Source organism: Leucoraja erinacea, chromosome 20 (genome assembly GCF_028641065.1).
Source record: "Leucoraja erinacea ecotype New England chromosome 20, Leri_hhj_1, whole genome shotgun sequence".
Taxonomy (NCBI): Eukaryota; Metazoa; Chordata; class Chondrichthyes; order Rajiformes; family Rajidae; genus Leucoraja; species Leucoraja erinaceus.
In genome coordinates, this window is record NC_073396.1 from 1,141,012 (window position 1) to 1,164,625 (window position 23,614).

General features: G+C 40.6%; 1 protein-coding gene across 1 annotated transcript in view; it reads left to right on the plus strand.

Annotated features, from left to right (window-relative positions):
* Positions 1–23,614, plus strand: part of carhsp1 (calcium regulated heat stable protein 1) — a 33,520-nt gene that overhangs the window by 1,888 nt on the left and 8,018 nt on the right. The window contains exons 2-3 of the mRNA XM_055650994.1: positions 20,438–20,667; positions 21,252–21,374. Of these exons, the coding sequence (XP_055506969.1) occupies positions 20,486–20,667; positions 21,252–21,374 (305 nt within the window). The 5' untranslated portion in view covers positions 20,438–20,485. The remainder of the gene's footprint in view (positions 1–20,437; positions 20,668–21,251; positions 21,375–23,614) is intronic.

Below are 23,614 nucleotides of genomic sequence, written 5' to 3' on the forward strand. Positions count from 1 at the left end.
GTTATCCGAGATGGTAATGGCCAGGAATTTGAAAATGCTGCCTCTAGAATAGAATAGTTTCTTTATTGTCATTGTAACATGAACCATGTACAACGAAATTTAAAAATGTCAGCCAGTCAGTGCACCATTCAAGCATTTCTAAAAGCTAACGATACATACAAGATAAAATATTAAAAGATAAACAACTAAAATAAATATCATGAAAATAGCACGCATAAACACCCAACCCTCCATCCTTCTGTCGATTTCACAGTGTACCACATCCCCTTAGTATGTCTCGCCCCTGCGTTCCTTGGCGGCTACATTTAGTGCTTTTATAGCGGTGGGGTAAAAACTGTTTTTTAGTCTGTTCGTCCTTGTCCTTGTAGATCTGTACCGTCTGCCTGACGGCAACAGTTCAAACAGGGAGTGTTCGGGGTGGGAAATGTCTTTTATGATACTCTGGGATTTTTTGGTGCAGCGGGAACTGTAGGTGTAAGTCCTCCAAGGTAAGGAGAGGGCAGCCGACAATCCTCTGGGCGTTGTCAATGGCCCTGCTGGAGCGTGTCATTTCCTCTGAGCAGCGCTGTGCAGCTGGTGTACCACACGCACACACAGTATGTTAGTATGCTCTCAATGGAGCATTGCCGAGGGAGTAAAACGGACAGCAGCAGTCAGGACTGTCTTCTGAAGAAAGACTGACTTGGTTTATACTCTCTAGAGTTTGATTGAGAGGGGATCTTATTCTTACAAAATTCTGAGCAGGCCCTCAGGAAGTGCAGTCTCTTTAAAACCGAGCTAGACCTTTTTGGAAGCAGGCAGCAGTGGTTTTATTGCTCCACGTCAGGTCCTCCTCAATATGGATTCCCAGGAAGCGGAAATCTGCCACCCTCTCCACACAGTCCCCTCTGATAGTCAATGGTACCATGTCCGTTTTATTCTTCCTAAAGTCTACCGCTGACCTGTCAATGGAAACAGACGCATAGTCCCCCAACTACTTCTTTCTGATGTCAAAGATTAGATCGGTGGTTTTATTGATGCTGAGTAAACGGTTATTGTTGCCAATCAACCACGTGTTCTTTCTCTCTCCTGTACACTCACTTGACACCACCCGTGATTTGGCCAACAATAGCTGTGTTGTCGGCAAATTGATAGATGACGTTAGATCTTTGTTTAGCTACACAATCAGGGGTGTAAAAAGGAAATTAAGCACATAGCCTTGAGGTGTGCTTCATGGTTTAAGGTCAGTGAAGAGGTGATGTTGTTCCTGATCAGCACTGGTTTAGGTCTGTCGATGAGGAAGAGTTGATGCCCAAGTCTTGGAGCTGGCTGATGTATTTGGAGGAGATGATAAGGTTGACCCGTCATCGATGAACAGCAGCTTGGTGAATGTGTTCCTGTTACATTGACAGTCTGCAGAGTGGAGAACCAGTGAGATATCATCTGCTGTTTACCTGCTATGCCAATAGATAAATTGAAATGGATCAGGTCATTTCTGAGACAGCAGTTGAGGTGCCCCAAAACTAACCTCAAAAGTACTTCATTATGGTGATATAAGTGTTACCAGGAGTGAGACATCGAGGCAGGCCACCGTGCTCTTCATGGTCAGCAGTCAGTGAGGGAGTGTGGTGGTTGAGGTCTGGCTGGCGGTTGAGGATGGGTATGTGGATGCTGGAGGGCCGTCGAGAACAAAGGAGGACTTGGCGTGGGGGACGGTCGGGGGGGGGGGGTAGACGGAGGTCCCAGTGTGGGGGAACCGCAGCTTGATGCTGGGGGGGGGGGGGGGGAAGGACAATGGAGGACTTGGCGTGGGGAACTGCCGTGGTGGGGGGGGGGGGGGGGGGGGAGGACAATGGAGGATAGGATGGTGGAGACAAAGGAAATGTCTCTGTTAAGGTGAGGCCAGAATTACGATGGTGATAATCTCCAGGTGAAGTTATTTGATTGATAAATTATTGAGCACAGTTAGTGAGAGAACAAGTAACAGCCAGGAATTGCAGGTTTGAACTGTGGAGAATATTTAGAATATCAGGCAGTCTCATGGTAGAGAAAACTGATAGACATGAGTGAATCAGATTTTTACAAAAAACACAAGCTTTTTGGGCAAAAGGATACAAAGTGCTCTAGTAACTCAGCAGGTCAGAGTGCAGCTCAGGAGAATATGGATAAGGGGACGTTTTGGTTCGTGACCCTTCTTCAGACTTGCCCCATGTATCTTCATCGCAGTTTAATGGGCATTTTTAACCTGGTGTTAACTACATTGGATTATGTTGAGGGCTAATTGGAATTTGGTCTTTGTTATCTATTATTTAATTGTCTGGTATTTTAACCAGCACACAATTCACAAATAGAAGCACTGCAGAGAGTAGTAATGCTGCTGGGAGACTAAATAAAATAAATTGCCTAGTGGCACTAACAGTTTGTAAGTGGTAGGAAGGCACTTGTATTATATCTTCATAAATCTTTTGCTGTGTTTAAAATTAAAAGTGCCTGAAGAAATTGGAAGGGATAATCAGTGTTTCAATGACAGAGAGGTACATTTCATTTATTTCTTTATTATCTATTGCAGTTTTCGGAGATACGCATTAATAACTTGGCAACATTGCCATATCTACCAAATATCTACTGCAGCTGCAATGAATTGATTCTGATTTAAAAAAAAACAATGGTTGAATATTAAACCGTTTGGCATGGGTTGTGAATATTCTGTTTGCGCGTCCAAATATGACCAGAACTCGAATATCATTTTTGAAAATGTATAGCTAAGGCTGAAACAGTGGCATTCTTAGTCAGTTCGAACTCCAGTGCTGTCTGTGTGGAGAGATGGACATTTGACTCCAGCTCTCTGCACAAATGATTTACGTGGAATGTACAGTAACACTAGATGGTATGGAACACGTCTTGTTATCTCGTAACAAATGTCTTTGTATCTTTAACGCCTGTGAATGGCATGGGCCACTTATGCCTTTCTCATTTTGTGGTTTAAATCCTGGAACTCTCACCAAAGCACTGGGAGTGGAGTACCTTCAGCAGAGGGACTGCTGTGAATGATGATTGATTACTCACCAGCAACTTCAAGAACATAATTAGAAATTGGCAATAAATGTCAACCTTGTCAGAAAGGGCTGCACGGTGGCGCAGCGGTAGATTTGCTGACTCACAGCGCCAGAGACCCGTGTTAGATCCTGACAACAGGTGCTGCCTGTATGGAGTTTGTACATTCTCCCCGTGACCTCGGTGGGTTTTCTCCGGGTACACCGGTTTCCTCCCACACTCCAAAGACATACAGGATATGCAACGTTTCGGTCCGAAACCCTTCTTCAGACATCTGAAGAAGGGTTTTGGCCCGAAACATTGCCTATTTCCTTCGCTCCATAGATGCTGCCGCACCCGCTGAGTTTCTCCAGCACTTTTGTCTACCTTCAATTTTTCAGCATCTGCAGTTCCTTCTTAAACAGGATTGGCTTGGTTATAAATGTAAATTGTTCCTAGTGTGTGTAGGATAGTGTTAATGTGTGGGAATCGCTGGTCTGCGCGTAATCAGTGCGCCAAAGGGCCTGTTTCCATGCTGTACCTCTAAACTAAACGAAATGTACATGCTTTAGAGGTAGGGGTTTGCATATGCAATGATGCTGGGGGCAGTGTTGACTTCTGCTTGCTTACTGACACATGTTTATCATGTGGAGGTTTACCTGGATAGCACAGGTATTGCTGAATTTTGGGTGGTTGCTCAGTTCATACAGGTAATGGAATCCTTACAGTTGCAGTTAGATTGTGCTAATAATGACCTTGAGATTGCTGGTACTTTAATCTTGGTTTCTGACACATGCACGTGCCCCTCATTTTATTTACGTCCTAGAGAAAGAGAGTCCAAAGTCTTTGGGGTAGATACCTTGCTACTGCAAACAGTGACTGAGGAGCTGGTTGTTACTTTAAGATTGCGTATCGAGTATATTTCATTCAGATATTTTTTGGTGATATACTATGGAACAAATTATTTTAAGCAGTTGTTTTTTATCTATCAGTGCCATTGATAGGAACATGTCCTGAGCAACTGTGAACCCTTTTTGTTGAATATAACGAGAACGAGCCATGTGTATGGGCAAAATGAATTATCTCGAATGTAGTTTCTGTTTTTTACATTGCAAACAGAATTGAGGTGAATGGTACATCACCGTAATAACTCACATGTATGGATCATATTGCATCAAGCTGGGTAAATAATTTCAACTAGCAACGCAAAATCAATCTAAACGTAAATAAATAATCTAATCAGAAACAAACCATCTGGGTTAAAACAAAATTAAAAGAAAACAGAATATCACTGGGGTCACCAGGTCAGGAATATCCCAAACTGGAGACATACATATTTGATTTATTTAAAATATGAAAATATGATTAGGAATTTAAACAAAACAAAATGACGTTGACCAAATGGGTTTTTCTGCATTCCTCTCATTTTGCTTTCTTTATCGGCTCATGATGCTTTTGCTAATTTAATTAAATTATTCAGTTGGTTATTAAAGTTTAAAAAATACAAAAATTATTGTGAACACATTGCACAAATATTAAATGATTTTAAAATGATAAAAATTTAATTTTAACAGATGTGGCCATTAAGTGTTTTCCACTATGCCTGGTACGCAACATATGTATTCAACCTCATTAACCATTCCTCAGCCCACTTGACCAACTAATCAAGATCCCATCACGTATAAAAACAATGTATTTATCATGTATTTTTAATCAAATATGGACTAAATTAAGTTCAAATGTTTGAAGTGTGTAGTTCTCAATGTCCAGTACATGCACTTGATCTTCTGCTTTTATATTTTAATCACACTAAACGATTGTTTCTATTAAAAAAATATAAAGTTTACACATTTTTAATGGGAAGTATCAAGTACTGCAGTGACAATGCTTTGATGCCCTGACAGTAATATCGAGGCACATGAACCATACTGTTCTACTTTAATTTTATTGAATCAAGGCATTGAGAACATAATGAAATTAAGTGTTACTCATTCAACTCCAGCCTGGTTATAAGCAGAACAGTTATTGATGGGGATTTTCTTCAGAAAACCATCTTTGAACCTACAATTGGGTTTGTGTTGGAAAAGTACTTCTCAGTGTAATGCTAGCAGTGAAATGTCAGGATACAATACTAAAATTGGTCAGGCTCATGGGGGTTTATTATTGCAGGCTGCAAACAAATATTCAATTTTCTTAGTAATGGGCAGTTTCCTTTTTAATCTGAAGGCACTCCTATCATTTCAGTGATTATCTCTCTGTTGAATCCTCAAACCTGTAACTTCTAACAATTATTTTCCAAAGATGTATTTGAAAATTGTCTTCATGCTTCAGTGCTCCAGCATTAAAATGCTTTCCATAGTAACTTCAACATGTTTAAAAACAAATTGTGATGCCACATTTTCAGTCATTTCCCCCCCAATGATTGCTGTCTATTATCTCTGGTGTATGACTAATTATTTCCTACTGCTTCCCCAACTGAGAAGATGGAAATGAGATTCATAACGAACATGGGATTTGATCAATCTGGAAATCACCCAATAAGTCATGATTAGCCAGCAGATTTTGGTCATTAGGAAACTATAATTTCAATGTGCCATGTGATGTAGGGAAATTGTAGCTATTTGCTTCCCTTTTGAACCACTTGCTTCAAGCACACTCATTCTAAATAGTTGGTAGTGAAAAACTAACCAAATGGTAATGCCACAAACATTGGATTTATAAATACATTTATTATCCAATTAAAATTAAGTAAAAGTTACTTTCACCTATAAAAATGGGTTTCTAATAAGACAAGTGTGAGTGGTTCCTGCACGTGTGTTATATCAAAGTTGAATTACTGTTAAATGTAGGAAATTGATTGTCAGGAGAGTTTATTGAATTGACTCGAACACATTGTCTCCTCATTGAAAGTGACCTGTGTACCAGCTCCACTGTTTGTGGCTTTGTTGTTTACATTTGAAATGTAAATATTGTTAAAATGCAAGTTACATGTCCAATTTGTCAGACAAATTGAATGCACAACTTTCATTTTGGCAATATTAATTTAACTATATTAACATGTGTGGCTGTATTTTTAATGCTCTCAAAAGTTTTCATGTGCTGTTGATAAATTTGATAAGCTTGGATGAGGTTAATGACAACAGTGTAATTGTTAACCGTGGTATTTTGCTACAATGAAAGGTGTTACATAAATACAGGTTTCCAAGTAAAACATAAAATATAAAGTATCATTGAATAAGTGAGTTCGGTATTCCGACTGCGTATGCCTAGCTCACAAACGAAAAACACTCGGCAGCCGTGCCACGGCATGCACACAGACCTGCGCCTCATCCGCAGCCAGGATCGATTCCGGGTCTCTGGCGCCGCTATCGATGCTGAACCGCCAATGGACCATCCCCATCCCCTCCTGAACGCCCCCCTCCCCCCGTCCGGCCAGCCGGGGGTGGCCAGAGACGTCCGTAGTCAGACAGGAACGGCGCCCACAGCCAGTGTGGAGAAGCAGCACTAAATCCAGCTCAACTCTGCCTGTCTCGCCGGGTTAACCTACCAGCCTTGCTTGGACTTATGGGAACGACGGCCCAGGATTATAGCCAGCGCGGAGAAGAAGCTTTAACTGAACAGCTCCGGGCTGGTGTCCCATAAGTCCAGGCAGGACTGATAGGTTGACCCGGCGAGACATGCAGAGTTGAGCTGGATTTAGCGCTGCTTCTCCGCGCTGGCTGTGGGCCTGGGGGGCGCCGCTCCCGACGTCTCTGGGGAGTGGGATGGTCCAGTGGCGGTTCGACAGCGATTGCGGCGCCGGAGATCCTGGCTGCAGATGAGGCGCAGGTCTGCGTCCATGCCGCGGCACGGCTGCCGAGAGTTTTTATCGTTTGAGACAAATGACAAATCCCATGATTCCTTGCATTTTTCGGAATACCGAACTCGCTTATTGAATCACTAAATCATTGAATAGATGGGCAGAATTTGTCTAAAGCATGTTTATTCCTCAGAGACATTTCACAAAAGCTTAAACATGTTATCAAGTTTGATGAGCTTTCTATTAAAGTAGAGCTAGCTTTTGAAAGTAGCTCTGTGGAGATCTATTGTCAATGGCTAATGTAAAAAAATCTAATTATGTTATGACACAGAGTACTGTGTTCTATAATTATGTGGACAGAATATCTTATTTCTTGAATGCACATGGAAGGTTAAGTTGCAATTAAATTGGAAACATTTTACAATTACAGTAATTTTTGGCTGTTGCACAACCAGCCATTTCATTTAATTGTTCTTGCAAACTGTTGAAGATTTTGTTTAAATTTGGAGAGGTCTCAAAAGAGATTTATTTTTCCTATTCCACATTCCATTGTATTCTATTTAAAGTCAAAGTAAACAGTGACGATGATTTTTTTTCAGTTTTTGTGTTCTATGTGAAGATTTTAACACATGTATTTAATTCAGTAAGCTGGAGTTAAAGCCAAGAGTGGAAAATTATGATTGTTCTCAAACATGTTTAAAAATAACTGTTCAGAAAGAATTTGGATAATCATTTTTTTACAATAGGGATGCAATCTAAATAATAATAATAATAATAATCAATTTTATTTATGGGCACCTTTCAAGAGTCTCAAGGACACCTAAATGACTTGTGGGAGCCCCTAAGCATGTGTGCTGTACTATTTCACATATATAAATGACTTGGATGAAGGAATAAAGAAACTTCTGTTTAACTTAACCAACCACATTTAGTTAGATGACACAGTAAGTAGTTTAGATAGGAGCAGAAGGTTAGATTAAGGAAGTGAGCAATTGTGGTTATCGTTTGCGACTTGCAAAAGATGGATCAGAGTATTTCTTAACCGGAGACTTGTTGAACCTTCGCTAAAAATCAATATATTTTTCTTCAAATTTAGAAAGTGACCTGCATACCTAATTAGTATTCTTTCTAGCTGTAACATATTTTTCACCACTTTTGTATATCACCTGAGATTAAAGGTTTAAGGTTAATAATATGTAAACCTTTGTAATCACGTTGGATAGTATACTTGGTCATTGTTCCCAGCTTCCATTCTTTTCCCTCAGTAAGCGCCTGCCATGTCGCCTTCACCAGTACCACAAAGGTTGCTGATCTTTATACACGTGCAGAACAGGATGCGGTGGTATCTGTTTCCCACCAAGTGCATCCTTCATTGTCTCTGGATGTCCCAAAGCTCATGAAGCATTGTTGTAGACACCTGTTGTATGAAATATATCAAACTGTTTGCGTACAGTGAGCACTGACTAAGGGAAAGAAAATTTTCAATCAATTCATAATTAACTGAATTATAAAATGAGTACACGGGTATTCTGTTCATCTCATGATAACAGAAAATCAAAAATCTGCACATCTGGAAGTCTTGAAATTAAAACAAAATACTAGACACCCTTTTGTCTCCTTGTCATCACTAGCCTTTGTGCATCCATCTGCCACTTAAAACCCCACTCACTTATCACTTGCCAGCTTGTCCCACTGCCCTCTTTTCCAGCTTTCTCCCACACCCGCACTACAATCAGTCGGAAGAGGAGTCCTGACCTGAAACGGGGCCTATCCATGTCGTCCTGAGATGCTGCCTGATCTGCTGATTTATTCTTAACACTTTGTGTGTTTTACACCAGGTTAGGCTGAGCAGTTAACTTTCAGTTTGAATACTTGATGAAGGTGTAATGTCCTCCTCGAATTCTAGCCACAACATGTATTGCCCATAACTCATTCTTATATAAAGTTAGATTTGGCCTTGGTGATCTGAGCATCAGATGCATTCAAAATAATATGAGTGAATTGAGCTTTAAACCTCACTTGTCTTTTTCTCAAATTCGGTGCACAGGGATGCTGATGTGATGCAGGTCCATTGTTTGCTGATGTTGGCATTCCTGGATGTTGTACACACTATTTATACGCAAGTGTTACAACACTGGGACCTATCTCCAGGGTGAAGTAGAAAAATCGCACATGCTTCAAAATAGAAACATATGGCTTATCTGAAAATTGATGGGCCATTCTATTTTTGTTCCAGACATATTTCTGTTTTTTCTACTGAAACAACACCAGATGCAGTTAAGAGAATGCAATAACTTTTAAAACCAAGACATACATTTCTACTGTGCAATAGTTGGTTAATACTTGGATTCCTTCAAGATATATAAATTATACCAGGCAATTGAAAATAGTTTCCACCAACATTCAGTTATTATGAGCCATGATGGTGATTTACTGCTTTAATAAGGCTTATCTTTTTAAACATCACCTTGTCACATTGAAATATTACCTTTGAAGCAGTCACCGTTGTTAACTAAGTACAAAGCTCTTTATCTACTTCAATTGAAGGGCAAAGAGTGCAAGGGAAAATTCTATAATTAGGATGTGAATGGAATAATGTGTTGAAATGTGGCATGATCGGTTGTCGTCACGATGCAGACGGAATGAAATGCTGGAAGGTCAGCAGGGATGAATAATCTACTCTGGTGTGGAGACAGCTAGTGTGTTCAGTTTTCTTATATAAATTTGCAAGTGCTGACATCTCACTGCAATGTAACAAGGTACATTTTTTTTTGTGTGTATGGTTCTGCATGCTTTGCATCTGTAGTTGAGTCCAGAGGTCTTGCATTAATACTTTCCACCGTTGATATACTTTTGTCCGTGTCTATTTTGTCCACTTTGCTAATTAAAAAGTTAAGATACTGAATAGATTCATTGTTTCCACAATTTCCATCCTTGTTTACCCTCGTACAAGTATGTTGTGATTGTTGACTATATTCTCAGTTCTCCAGATAGCTCAGTTGCCGAGAAAAAGGCAGCATGTATTTGTTAAATAACATCTTGCTTTATTCACTTGATGAAGCAGCAGAGGGGTTTTTGAGGGAAATGCAGTTGTAGTATAAGTGGATTTCATAGAAACATAGAAAATAGGTGCAGCAGTAGGCCATTCGGCCCTTCGAGCCTGCACCGCCATTCTATATGATCATGGCTGATCATCCAACTCAGTATCTCAACCCTGCCTTCTCTCCATACCCCCTGATCCCTTTAGCCACAAGGGCCACATCTAACTCCCTCTTAAATATAGCCAATGAACTGGCCTCAACCACCTTCTGTGGCAGAGAATTCCACAGATTCACCACTCTCTGTGTAAAAAATGATTTTCTCATCTCAGTCCTAAAAGACTTCCCTCTTGTCCTTAAACTGTGATCCCTGGTTCTGGACTTACCCAACATCGGGAATAATCTTCCTACATCTAGCCTGTCCAACCCCTTAAGAATTTTGTAAGTTTCTATAAGATCCCCCCTCAATCTTCTGAATTCCAGCGTGTACAAGCCAAGTCTATCCAGTCTTTCTTCATATGAAAGTCCTGCCACCCCAGGAATCAGTCTGGTGAACCTTCTCTGTACTCCCTCTATGGCAAGAATGTCTTTCCTCAGATTAGGAGACCAAAACTGTACGCAATACTCCAGGTGTGGTCTCACCAAGACCCTGTACAACTGCACCAAGACCCTGTACAACTGCAACAACCATGCAATTTCCAACCACCATTTATAAATAGACATTTATAAATAAATATCTTATAATTTAAGATATAAAAAACTTTTCTTTGGGAGTGAAGGCCATGGAACAAATGGAACAATAGAGAATCAGCAGGAAACACTGGTAGTGAGTGTTTTTAGATGCAAAGGATTTTGTTGTTTTTTTCGCACTATTATTCGTTCTGGGGGTGATTTGTTTATTGATTTCTAGGTTCATTATGTGTAATCTATGCATATTGTGTTTATAGGCCTGTTATGCTGCTGCAATTAAGAATTTCATTGTTCTGCTGTTGGCATATACAGTGGCTTGCAAAAGTTTTCATACCCCTTGAACTTTTCCACATTTTGTCATGTTACAACCACAAACGTAAATGTATTTTATTGGGATTTTATGTGATAGACCAACACAAAGTGGTGCATAATTGTGAAGTGGAAGGAAAATGATACATGGTTTTCAAATTTTTTTACAAATAAAAAACTGAAAAGTGTGGCGTGCAAAAGTATTCAGTCCCCCCTGAGTCAATACTTTGTAGAACCACCTTTCGCTGCAATTACAGCTGCAAGTCTTTTGGGGTATGTCTCTACCAGCTTTGCACATCTAAAGACTGACATTTTTGCCCATTCTTCTTTGCAAAATAGCTCAAGCTGTCAGATTGGATGGAGAGCGTTTGTGAACAGCAATTTTCAAGTCTTGCCAGAGATTCTCAATTGGATTTAGGTCTGGACTTTGACTGGGCCATTCTAACACATGAATATGCTTTGATCTAAACCATTCCATTGTAGCTCTGGCTGTATGTTTAGGGCCATCCATTTTCCTGCCTTCTCCACATAACCCTAGACACCTGTTCTAATCAAGAATTTAGCAAAGAGCCAGTGTGGCATTAATAGCTTCATGGCCTCCTACCATATCTTAACCATTCTGGGACAAGGCAGTGGGCGCTGAAGGTCTTGCTGGGAACGTGCATTTGCAAAATTGGCCCTAGTCCATGTTTAACCATTTGGACAAGGAAGACATAATCACGGTTGAAATAACAAATCATTATACAATGGTTCAATGTTGTTTTGCAGTGGCTTTTGATAATGCAGATTTCTTGTTGGACGCTTTGTTTTACTGTTTATTGGTGATTATAGTCCAATTTTGCAACATGTATCCAGTATAATATTTAATTGCTTTGATTTAGTCACTGCATTGTATTTTATCTCTTATTTTGGCAAATCAAAGTGAAGTATAATTGTTGTAAGGTTTATAAAATAATCTATCTCGATTTAAATGATTTCAGTAGATTGGAAAGCAGCAAATTGAGTAAGGGGAAAGGGATTCAACCCATCACAACTTTTGAGCTCCTGCTCCTGCTCAGAAGTTAACTTCCCAAACCTTGGTGGGATATAAATTTGTTTCTCCAAATGAATAGTTCAGGAGTCTGGACTTCAGTCGAGCAAGTTAACCACTATACTACTTTTGTTTGTTTCAGCATTCAATATGATCGATCAGATTGAAACTGTTCTTGATCACTGCTCTGATATGGCTATCTAAAATTTAAACATTAAGCTGACTTGTGGCTATGCAGTTGATTGTTACTGGGCTCTTTTAGCTGCTACCAGTTGATACATTTCAAGCTTTGACCTATTTGTGTCACCTATGATTGCATGAAAAGGGAATGTGATGAAATGCTACAGAAATCTATTCTTTAAACTATGACTTGCAGCGCCAAGGGTAGTAAATGAAAAAAAGATATTAAGGATGGCTTAAAGGATAGAATGGGGAGATCATCATTTTTCAGTTAGATAGACACAAAATGCTGGAGTAACTCAGCGGGACAGATAGCATCTCTGGAGAGAAGGAATGGATGACGTTTCGGGACGAGACTCTTCTTCAGACTTTTGAGCCAACATCATTTTTGAGTTAATGGATTGTTACTGTGAGGGTGCTGCCGTGCTTAGCCATCAGCTATTTACTGTGACAATGTAAATATACAATGTAAATACCATGCTATTTACTATGACAAAGATAATGCAATGTCCTCACTTTTTAAAAAAATGCTATAGTCTGAACTACTAATCACTGACGTTGTTGAGCTCAAAGTGGAATCTCTCTGACATTCAGTTGGCCACTCTAGCCTTTATATTCAAAACCTCTAATTTAGCTGCATAGGCATTCTCATGATTATGTTAACCTTTTCCCTTTGTTCCATTGCTAATCAGAACATCCAATATTTCTGATCAGAAATGGTTTTGTTAGCTGCCTGCTTCCATTAACTTTTAATGAGAGCATTAAACAGATGTGGTATGCAGTTAATATTTACTCTTCCTACTACCACTTGATAACGATTCAGACTGTTTTCCATTTGCATCATGTTTTTTGGGGGTAGTTTCACTGATCAAATAGTCTGAGTCAAAAGCTAGGAACTGCAGATGTTGGTTTATAAAATAAGATCCAAAGTGCTGGAGTAACTCAGAGGGTAAGGCAGCACTCTGGAGAACATGGATAGGCGACGTTTTGGGTCACAACCTTCCTTCAGTCTGATGAAGGATCCTGACCTGAAACGTCACCTATCCAGGTTCTCCAGAGATGCTCCCTGACCTGCTGGATTACTCCAGCACTTTGTGTTTTTTTTATGGATAAGCTCTTGTAAGTTAACATTTAATTCCATATAATTGTTCATTATTAATACAAGATCAAGGGGAATTTGCAATGTATTACACTATCTTTCCTGCAAGATAGTATGTCAGTCCTGTTCTCAAACCACTTTTTTGATTGTTGTAGAGATTAATACACAAGTAGATTCAGTTGAGCTGCTTCGTTGGAACAATATAGCGAGAGCATACAGTTATGTATGAACTGGATGTGCACAATCAATGTGTATGATCCCATTGGACAGGAGATGGAGTGCTGTGTCACTGACTGGCACAAGTAGTTAGAGCCATAGAGTGATACAGTGTGGAAACAGGGCCTTTGGCCCAACTTGCCCACACCGACAAACGTGTCCCAGCTACACTAGTCCCATCTGCTTGCATTTGGTCCAAATCCCTCCAAACCTGTCCTATCCAGTTAGCTGTCTAACTGTTTCTTAAATGTTGGAATAATCCCTGCCCCAACTACCTCCTCTGGCAGGACTCACCACCCTTTGTGTGAAAACGTTACCCTCCGATTCCTATTAAATCTTTTCCCTTTCACCTTAAACCTATGTCCTCTTTGCAACATGCTTAACATAGTTAGTGTTCTGCCTAGCAAGTAAACCACTTTCTCATTGGAGAAGCATATTCCATGTTTTAATGCTTTTGTGAAAACATTACAAGCACTTGAATTATTAGGGAGTTCATATATTCTTTTTGGAATAGATTCTGGGGGCAACAAGCTATTTTAATGAAAGATCATCTATTTTATTTGAAAGGTCTTCACGTGAGAAGTTGAATGTGGATAATTTAATTTTAGTTCAAAGTCCATGAATAAAAATGAGCAATTAAAGGTGTGATTTAATCAGTGGAAGACTGTTCACATCTCCTTAATTTACATAGATTGAAGATTTAAATCTTGTGCTAATCCGAGGTACTGATGTCTGACTGCACCTTGATTCCTCCAAATGTTTCCTGTTAATGGTTCACCAAACACTGATTAAGTATTTTATATTCTATCAATCAGCCATTGTATAGAAGTAGTCATTTGTATAATTTAGTTTACTTTAGAGATACAGTACAGAAACAGGCCCTTCGGCCCACCGAGTCCATGCTGACCAGCGATCCCCGCACATTAACACTATCTGCACACACTAGGGACAATTTTACATTTATACAGTGCCAATTAACCTACATACCTGCACGTCTTTGGAGTGTGGAAGGAAACCGAAGATCTCGGAGAAACCCCGCGCGGTCATGGGGAGAACGTACAAACTCCGTACAAACCCCATGGTCAGGGTTGAACCCGGGACTCCCGTGCTGCAAGCGCTGTAATGCAGCAACTACTGCTGCCCCAACATGTCACTTAAAAATTTAAAATAACCAAAAAATAACAGTCCCAATGATTAGAAAAATCAGATTATTTTTCCAACCAATTTAATACTCCTTGCCTGCAATAAATGTGAACCGTATAGAGGCTGCTTTTTGCTTTTGGCATGCTGTATGTGACTTTTAAAATATACATGGACTATTATCTAATCCCCTTGTTAGTAAAGTGGTAACCAGAGTACAGGTGAGGCATTAAACAGACAAAAGACATAAAGTGCTGGAGTAACCCAGTGGGTCAGGCGGTATCTCAGGAGAACATGCATAGGGTACGATTCGGGTCAAAGCCCTTTAGACTGATTGTGGAGTAGTGGGGTGGGGCGGAGGGGAGAAAGCTGGAAGAGAGGGTGGGAAGGGCTTTTGATAGGCAGATGGCTGGACAAAGGCCAGAGATGAAAAGACAAAAGGTGTGAATTAAAAATAGTAGAATTGTGAAGTCAGAGAAAGGAATGTAGATGGAGGGCAGGAAGAGAGGATAAATGGGTGCAAGTCCAGGTTGGGCACAGGGAAGTGAGGGGTGGATAAAGGAGGGGGGTGGGAGAAGGGAGGGGGTTTATAAGTTAGATCTTAAACAAAATGTGTTTGTAATATATGAAAGTAAACAATAATGTTACTTAAGAAAAAATTGAGAGCCTTGGTCTGATTGCACTTACTCCAGGGTTGTCATTTCAGCATCAATAACTTCCTTGCAGAGTAGCAAATGAAATAAAAATTCAGTTAACAGAAGCTATAACTAAAGTAAAAAGTAAAGATGAGGGAGAAGAGGCTGTCGCCCCGTGAAGTTGTTTCGGTGGTGCTATTAGTCATAGCATTGAACCTAACAGATGGGTCACAAGATGAACTATTTTGCAGACAGACCTATGCATCATGGGCTCTGCTAGACTTGTTTTGCAAGAAGCATTTGCCTGGAGCAGAAGTTTTCAAACTTTTATACAGGCATTCCACTTCAACAAGTAGTTCAGCCACGCGATTCAAAGATGAGTTCTGTCTGCATGCTGGAGTTCATTTAAAGGAGTGTTACCATCCTGCAATCTGCACAAGGGCCAGACACCCCAAAATTTAGCAGTGTTTGAAACAAAATTGTGGCACATAAAGAAGGCGAGCAAATAACCATGAGAATTGATGGAAGGCCTGACGTGCCTGGTGTTCCAGCGATAAATGTGCTCTACAATCTACAGCCAGAGCTGATATTGGGAGGAATGCTGTAATGACATGGAAACTGTGCTTTTATGCAAATTTCTCCTGTAGCATTGCTTGTAAATACAGAGGTTGATATCTCTTGACTTAATTCTCTTAAAAACAGAAATATAATGATTTATGTCAACCTTGCCCAGTGTTGAAGGTTCTACCACAGTGTTGTTGGTGGGGGAAGTTCTGAGAGTTGGACCTCGCAAGAGGACTGGTCCTTTGTCTGTTCTAAGTCAAAATATCCTGCCATTTGGAGCATTAGTGTTTTACTTGCCAGCTCATCTTGTCCTCAGGGATGGAGGGAACAGGTGTCTTTCAGCTTCTTACAAGATTTTCAAGTGTCTTTGTAGACATGAGAAAATGTGGTGGTTAGTAAACAAAATTTCAATTAAAGTAGCTTACTGTGAATATGGGCAACCCATCTGCTGCATTTAATATCAGTGACATTTTGTCAGAAAAATACTTCAAGCATAAAAATAAATGCTCCCTGATGGTTATGGTCATATGATTTGATGAGGGTGGGTGTTTTTTTAATTTTTATTTCTCAATCACAGTTGGAATCTCGATGGCAAGGATCAGAGCATCAGGTGTGGGAGTAGAGAGCAGGATGACTGTTGTCATGTTGTTATCTGTGGCACATGCTCTGCCTCTCAGTCAGACATTCTTTCTTTAGCCTTCTGTCGAAAACATTTCTTCATGAAGGAAGAGTTTGAATATGAATGGCAAAATTAATTTCCCTCTAAACCTTTTTTATCCATGTACCTGCCCAAATTTCTTTCAGATATTGTACTTTAAAATGTACTTTTATAGTGCCCTCCATAATGTTTGGAACAAAGACCCATCATTTATTTATTTGCCTCCGTGCTCCACACTTTGAGATTTGTAATAGAAAAAAAAAATCACATGCGATTAAAGTGTACATTGTCAGATTTTATTAAAGGGTATTTTTACATTTTGGTTTCACCATGTAGAAATTACAGCTGTGTTTATACATAGTCCCCCCATTTCAGGGCACCATAATGCTTGGGACACATGGCTTCACAGGTGTTTGTAATTGCCTCCTTAATGCAGGTATAAGAGAGCTCGCAGCAACTAGTCTTTCCTCCAGTCTTTCCATCATCAACATGAGGACCAAAGTTGTGCCAATGAAAGTCAAATAAGCCATTATGAGACAGAAAAACAAGAATAAAACTGTTAAGAGATATCAGCCAAATCTTAGGCTTACCAAAATCAACTGTTTGAAACATCATTAAGAAGAAAGAGAGCTCTGGTGAGCTTATAATCGCAAAGGGATTGGCAGGCCAAGGAAGACCTCCGCAGCTGATGACAGAAGAATTCTCATTATAATATCGAAAAATCCCCAAACACCTGTCCGACAGATGAGAAATACTCTTCAGGAGTCAGGTGTGGATTTGTCAATGACTACTGTCCGCAGAAGACTTCATGAACAGAAATACAGAGGCTACACTGCAAGATGCAAACTACTGGTTAGCCGCAAAGATAGGATGGCCAGGTTACAGTTTGTTAAGTACTTAAAGGAGCAACCACAGTTCTGGAAAAAGGCCTTGTGGACAGATGAGACAAACATTAACTTATATCAGAGTGATGACAAGAGCAAAGTATGGAAGGGAGAAGGACCTGCCCAAGATCCATAGCATACCACCTCGTGTGTGAAACATGGTGGTGGGGTGTTATGGTCTGGGCATATATGGCTGCTGAAGGTACTGGCTCAATTATCTTTGTTGATGATACAACTGCTGATGGTAGTAGCATAATTAATTCTGAAGTGTATAGACACATCCTAATGAGGACGGTTCATTCTACAGCACGGCAATGATCCCAAACATACTGCTAAAGCAACAAAGGAGTTTTTCAAAACTAAAAAATGGTCAATTCTTGAGTGGCCAAGTCAATCACCCGACCTGAACCCAATTGAGCATGCCTTTTATATCCTGAAGAGAAAACTGAAGCGGACTAGCCCCCAAAACAAGCATAAGCTAAAGATGGCTGTAATACAGGCCTGGCAGAGCATCACCAGAGAAGACACTCAGCAACTGGTGATGTCCGTGAATCACAGACTTCAAGCAGTCATTGCATGCAAAGGATGTACAACAAAATACTAAACATGACTACTTTCATTTACATGACATTGCTGTGTCCCAAACATTATGGTGCCCGGAATTGCGTGGACTATGTATAATCACTCCTGTAATTTCTACATGGTGAAACCAAAATGTATAAAAATGGCCTTTATTAAAATCTGACAATGTGCACTTTAACCACATGTGAATTTTTTCTATTACAAATCTCAAATTGTGGAGTACAGAGGCAAATAAATAAATGATGGGTCTTTGTCCCCAACATTACGGAGGGCACTGTAGCTATCTATAACAGCTAGGCTACTGAGAACCAGCAAGTAAGTTTAACAGATACACAATAGATTGCAGATCATGGGAATCTGAGCAAAATAAGCAGTCCTGGAGGAACTCAGTGGGTCAAGCAGCATCTGTGGAGGGAAACAGATAGTTGACATTACGTATTGGGGCCGTTCCTCAAACCTGTTTGTACAGAAACATTGTCAGTTCATTTCCCTTCAAAGCTGCTCTTTGACCCGCTGAATTCCTCCAGATATAGGTGCAAGTCCAGATGGGACAGAGGGGAGGGGGAGTAATTGGGAAAGAAGAGGGGGGTTATATGGGCAGGAGAGGGGAAGTCAAGTCAAATCAAGTAGGTTTATTGTCATGTGTCCCCGATAGGACAATGAAATTCTTGCTTTGCTTCAGCACACAGAACATAGTAGGCATTTACTACAAAACAGATCAGTGTGTCTATATACCATAATATAAATATATACACACATGAATAAATAAACTGATAAAGTGCAAATAACAGATAATGGGTTATTAATAATCAGAGTTTTGTCCGAGCCAGGATTAATAGCCTGATGGCTGTGGGGAAGTAGCTATTCCGGAACCTGGTTGTTGCAGTCTTCAGGCTCCTATACCTTCTACCTGAAGGTAGCAGGGAGATGAGTGTGTGGCCAGGGTGGTGTGGGTCCTCGATGATACTGCCAGCCTTTTTGAGGCAGCGACTGCAATAAATCCCCTCGATGGAAGGAAAGTCAGAGCCGATGATGGTTGCTGTGTTTTGCATTGTTTAATTTGCCTCAATGAGTGAAGCTATTGTGGTTCTGCGAGGAGCAGAGGATGGGCGGGCCTATCCATATCCAAAAGAACAGGAAATGGATAGGCCTGGTCATGGTTCCTGTTAACTGCTTGCAGAGAGGAATCCTCAGCTGAGGAAAAAGGAGGACTTCTCAGAATACCCTCCAGTAACTTTCCAACTACAGAAGTTAAGCTCATCGGCCTATAGTTCCCAGCATTTTCCCTGCAGCCCTTCTTGAAAAGAGGCACAACATTTGCCACCCTCCAGTCTTCCAGCACCTCTCCAGTATTTAAGGACGACTCGTAAATATCAAATGAGGCTCTCGCAATTTCCCTGTCATTGTGGAAAAGTTGGTTCCAAAGTGTCTTTAGGTGGCAAGTTGCTGGGTTTTGAGGCTGTGATCACATAAAAACTGAACGTATTAACGGTGAGAGCCAAGGAACTGCAGATGCTAGTTTACAAAAATAGACAAAGTTCTGGTGTAACATGGTGTCAAGGAATTTGGATGTGCTGTCAAAATGGTGTTGGTTCCAGCAGGGCGGTATGTGGCTCGCACGCCATCTAATCATGGGTGGGGCACTGGTGAAAGCAAAGAATGCTGCCAGTGTGATAATTTGCTGAAGAAATTTGTGTTTAAAGCTCTGGCCTAATGAACTATGACAGCTGTATCCTAATGCTGAGATGCCAGAATGTGTGGAAAAACAGTGATTAAAGGATTATTTGTGGACTTGCATAGTAAGCTTAATTAAAATTGTGCTCGATTTTGTTTGATTGTAGAAGAAATTGTTCACAAGTTCCAGGAGTAGAATTAGGCCATTCGGCCCATTGAGTCTCCTCCGCCATTCAATTATGGCTGATCTCTGCCTCCCAAACCTATTTTCCTGCCTTCTCCACATAATCCTTGACATCCGATCTAATCAAGAATTTGTCTATCTCCAACACTGACTTGGCCTCCACAGCCCTCAGTGGCAATGAGTTCCACAGATTAACTACCCTTTGACTAAAGGAGTTCTAACCTCCTTTCTAAACGGGTGTCCTTTAATTTTGAGGCTATGACCTCTGGTCCTGGATTCTCCCACTAGTGGAAACATCCTTTCCACATCCACTCTCTCTGTGCAGTATAATGCAAATAGTATATTTGTGTATTTGTTCCTTCTGCTTATATTGATTCAAATGCTTCCTAATATATTTAGTGACTTTGACTTGCTTTAAAATCAATTTTCAAATGTGAATCTACAAACATTGGGAATTCAGTCATTTATTGAGTTTCGGTTTGTAAACCAACATATTGAATTTATAATGTGCCTGGTTTCGTGTTCTATGTTTATTGACATGATATACAACTTCTTGGCAGCTGCCTGCATGTTTATCCAGTCAATATTTTCAGAGTTTGAAAGCAAATTGCTTATCCAAAGGAAAGAAGAGCACCATCTCATGACATGTCAATCAATATACAAGTGTGTAATATCTATGTTTATCAATCTGATACATGTAACCAACATTCTTAATTGTCCTTCCTTCTTTTGATTTTCCTCAGATTAATTCCCTGTAATTGAAACCCACTGTTGCTGCTTTTTGTTTGGAAATGGCTTTCCAGTCCTCACCTTCACAGCCTTCCGTACCATCCCAGCCTGTACCAGTCTCATTGTCGTCGGGAGATCTTCACTTTCCCGAGATTAACAAGCTACGGGAGCGTACTCCATCACCGATGAGAGGTTTCCTCATTCCCAGCCCCTTACCCACAAGGAGGACCAGAACTACTTCTGCGTAAGTACAAAACTTCATCATATGTACAAAATGTTACACTGATCCTGCACTGATCATGATCAGTTATCATGCAAATCTTTTTGCAGCTCTGTTTTGCATTCCATCTTTATTAAAATAAAGGCGGCATGGTGGTGCAGGACTAGAGCTACTGTTTCACAGCGCCAGAGACTCGGGTTCTATCCTGACTACAGGTGCTGTCTGCAAGGAGTTTGTATGTTCTCCCTGTGACCTGCGTGGATTTTCTCTGAGATCTTTGGTTTCCTCCCACATTCCAAAGACATACAGCGTTGTAGGTTAATTGGCTTGATATAAATGTAAATCGTCCCTAGTGTGTGTAGGATAGTGTTAATGTGCTTGGATCTCTGGTCGGTGCAGACTCGGTCGGCTGTCGGAGCTCCTCTCCAGGGATCCCCGACGAGGGATCCCGCTCCGGACGGTAAGTCCCCGCCGCGCCTGCAGTTAGAAGTAGGCCGCGGGCCGGCGGTCCGAGCTCTTCTCCTCCAATTGAAACACAATTTCTTTCTCTTACAAATGTGATTATCTTCAGTTAAAGAACTAACTTTGTTCTGAATGGTTTGTTCCAGAACTGCTCGGGCAGCTGAAGGGCCCATTTACAAAGGTGTCTGTAAGTGCTTTTCCCGTTCAAAAGGCCATGGGTTCATCGTTCCTGCAGACGGAGGGGCGGAGATCTTTGTCCACATCTCTGAGTAAGTCAATAGTGTGTTGATGTGGGGTCATAACATTATAGCAAGGTAAACAAATGTAATCAGAAACGTATAAAAGCTGTATCCTTGCAAAACAGTTCAGCATTTCCTTTGAAGTGTTGTTGCTTAAGGCTCCATCATAGACATGCAAATATAAATTGATAGCAAAATGTAAAGCGGGACTTGCAATTTCATTGTCCTATCTGGGACACATGACATTAAAGCTCTATTGGCTCTTGGACTGGTAGAGTTGCTGTCATACAGCGCTTACACCGCCAGAGACTCGTCTTCGATCCTGGCTTACAGTGCCATCCATAATGTTTGGGACAAAGGCCCGTTATTTATTTATTTGCCTCGGTACTCCACAATTTGAGATTTATGATATTAAAAAATCGCATGTGGTTAAAGTGCTCATTGTCAGATTTTAATAAAGGCCATTTTTATACATTTTGGTTTCACCATGTAGAAATTATGGTGCCCTGAAACATAGCCCCCACATTTCAGGGCACCATAATGATTGGGACACATGGCTTCACAGGAGTTTGTAATTGTTCAGGTGTGTTTCATTGCCTCCTTAATGCAAGTATATGAGAGCTTGCAGCACCTAGTCTTTCCTCCAGTCTTTCCATCACCTTTGGAAACTTTTATTGCTGTTTATCAACATGAGGAACAAAGTTGTGGCAATTAAGTCAAATAAGCCATTATGAGTGAGAAATAAGAATAAAACTGTTAGAGAAATCAGCCAAACCTTAGGCTTACCAAAATCAACCGTTTGGAACATCATTAAGAAGAAAGAGAGCACTGGTGAGCTTATAAATCGCAAAGGGACTGGCAGGCCAAGGAAGACCTCCACAGCTGATTACAGAAGAATTCTCTCTATAAGAAAGAAAAATCCCCAAACAGATGAGAAACACTCTTCAGGTGTGGATTTGCCAATGACCACTGTTTGCTGAAGACTTCATGAACTGAAATACAGAGGCTACACTGCAAGATGCCAAGTTTGCCAAGAAATTGCTATGGTTACAGTTTGCCAAGAAGTACTTAAAAGAGCTACCACAGTTCTGGAAAAATGTCTTGTGGACAGATGAGATGAAGGCTAACTTCTATCGGAGTGATAGCAAGAGCAAAGTATGGAGGAGAGAAGAAACTGCCCAAGATCCAAAGCATACCACCTCATCTGTGAAACACAGTGGTGGGGGTGTTATGGCCTGGGCATGTATGGCTGCTGAAGGTACTGGCTCACTTATCTTCATTGATGATACAGCTGTTGATGGTAGTAGCATAATGAATTCTGAAGTGTATGGACACATCCTACCTGATCAAGTTCAAACAAATGCCTCAAAACTCATTGGCCGGCGGTTCATTCTACAGCAAGATAATGATCCCAAACATACTGCTGAAGCAACAAAGGAGTCCAAAGAAAAAACTGAAGGGGATTAGCCCCCAAAACAAGCATAAGGTAAAGATGGCTGCAATACAGGCCTGGCAGAACATCACCAGCGAAGCCACCCAGCAACTGGTGATGTCCATGAATCACAGACTTCAAGCAGTCATTGCATGCAAAGGAAATGCAACAAAATACTAAACATGACTTCTATCATTTACATGACATTGCTGTGTCCCAAACATTATGGTGCACTGAAATTAGGGTCGATGTATAAACACTGTTGTAATTGCTACACGGTGAAACCAAAATGTATAAAAATGGCTTTTATTAAAATCTGACAATGGTCACTTTAACCAGATGTTATTTTTTTAATTAAAAATCTCAAATTGTGGAGTACAGAAGCAAATAAATAAATGATGGGTCTTTGTCCCAAACATTATAGAGGACACTGTATGTGTGCTGTCTGTAAGGAGTTTGCACGTTCTTCCTGTGACCGTTCAGGTTTTCTCCGAGATCATCGATTTCCTCCCACACTCAAAAAGGTACAGGTTTTTAGGTTAATTAGTTTGGTACATGTGTAAATTGTCCCTAGTGTGTGTAGGATTGTGTTAGAAATATGTGGGGATCGCTGGTTGGTGTGGACCCAGTGGATCGAAGAGCCTGTTTCTGTGCTGTAACTAAACTAAAAGAGCATGATCTTTTTATTTCCTGGCATTCTTGTGGTAGTGAGGCCGCTTTATCTTTGACAAAGATAGACACAAAATGCTGGAGTAATTCAGCAGGTCAGGTAGCATCTCTGGAGAGAAGGAATGGAGACTTTTTGGGTCGAGAACTTTCTTTGACAGATATGATTGCT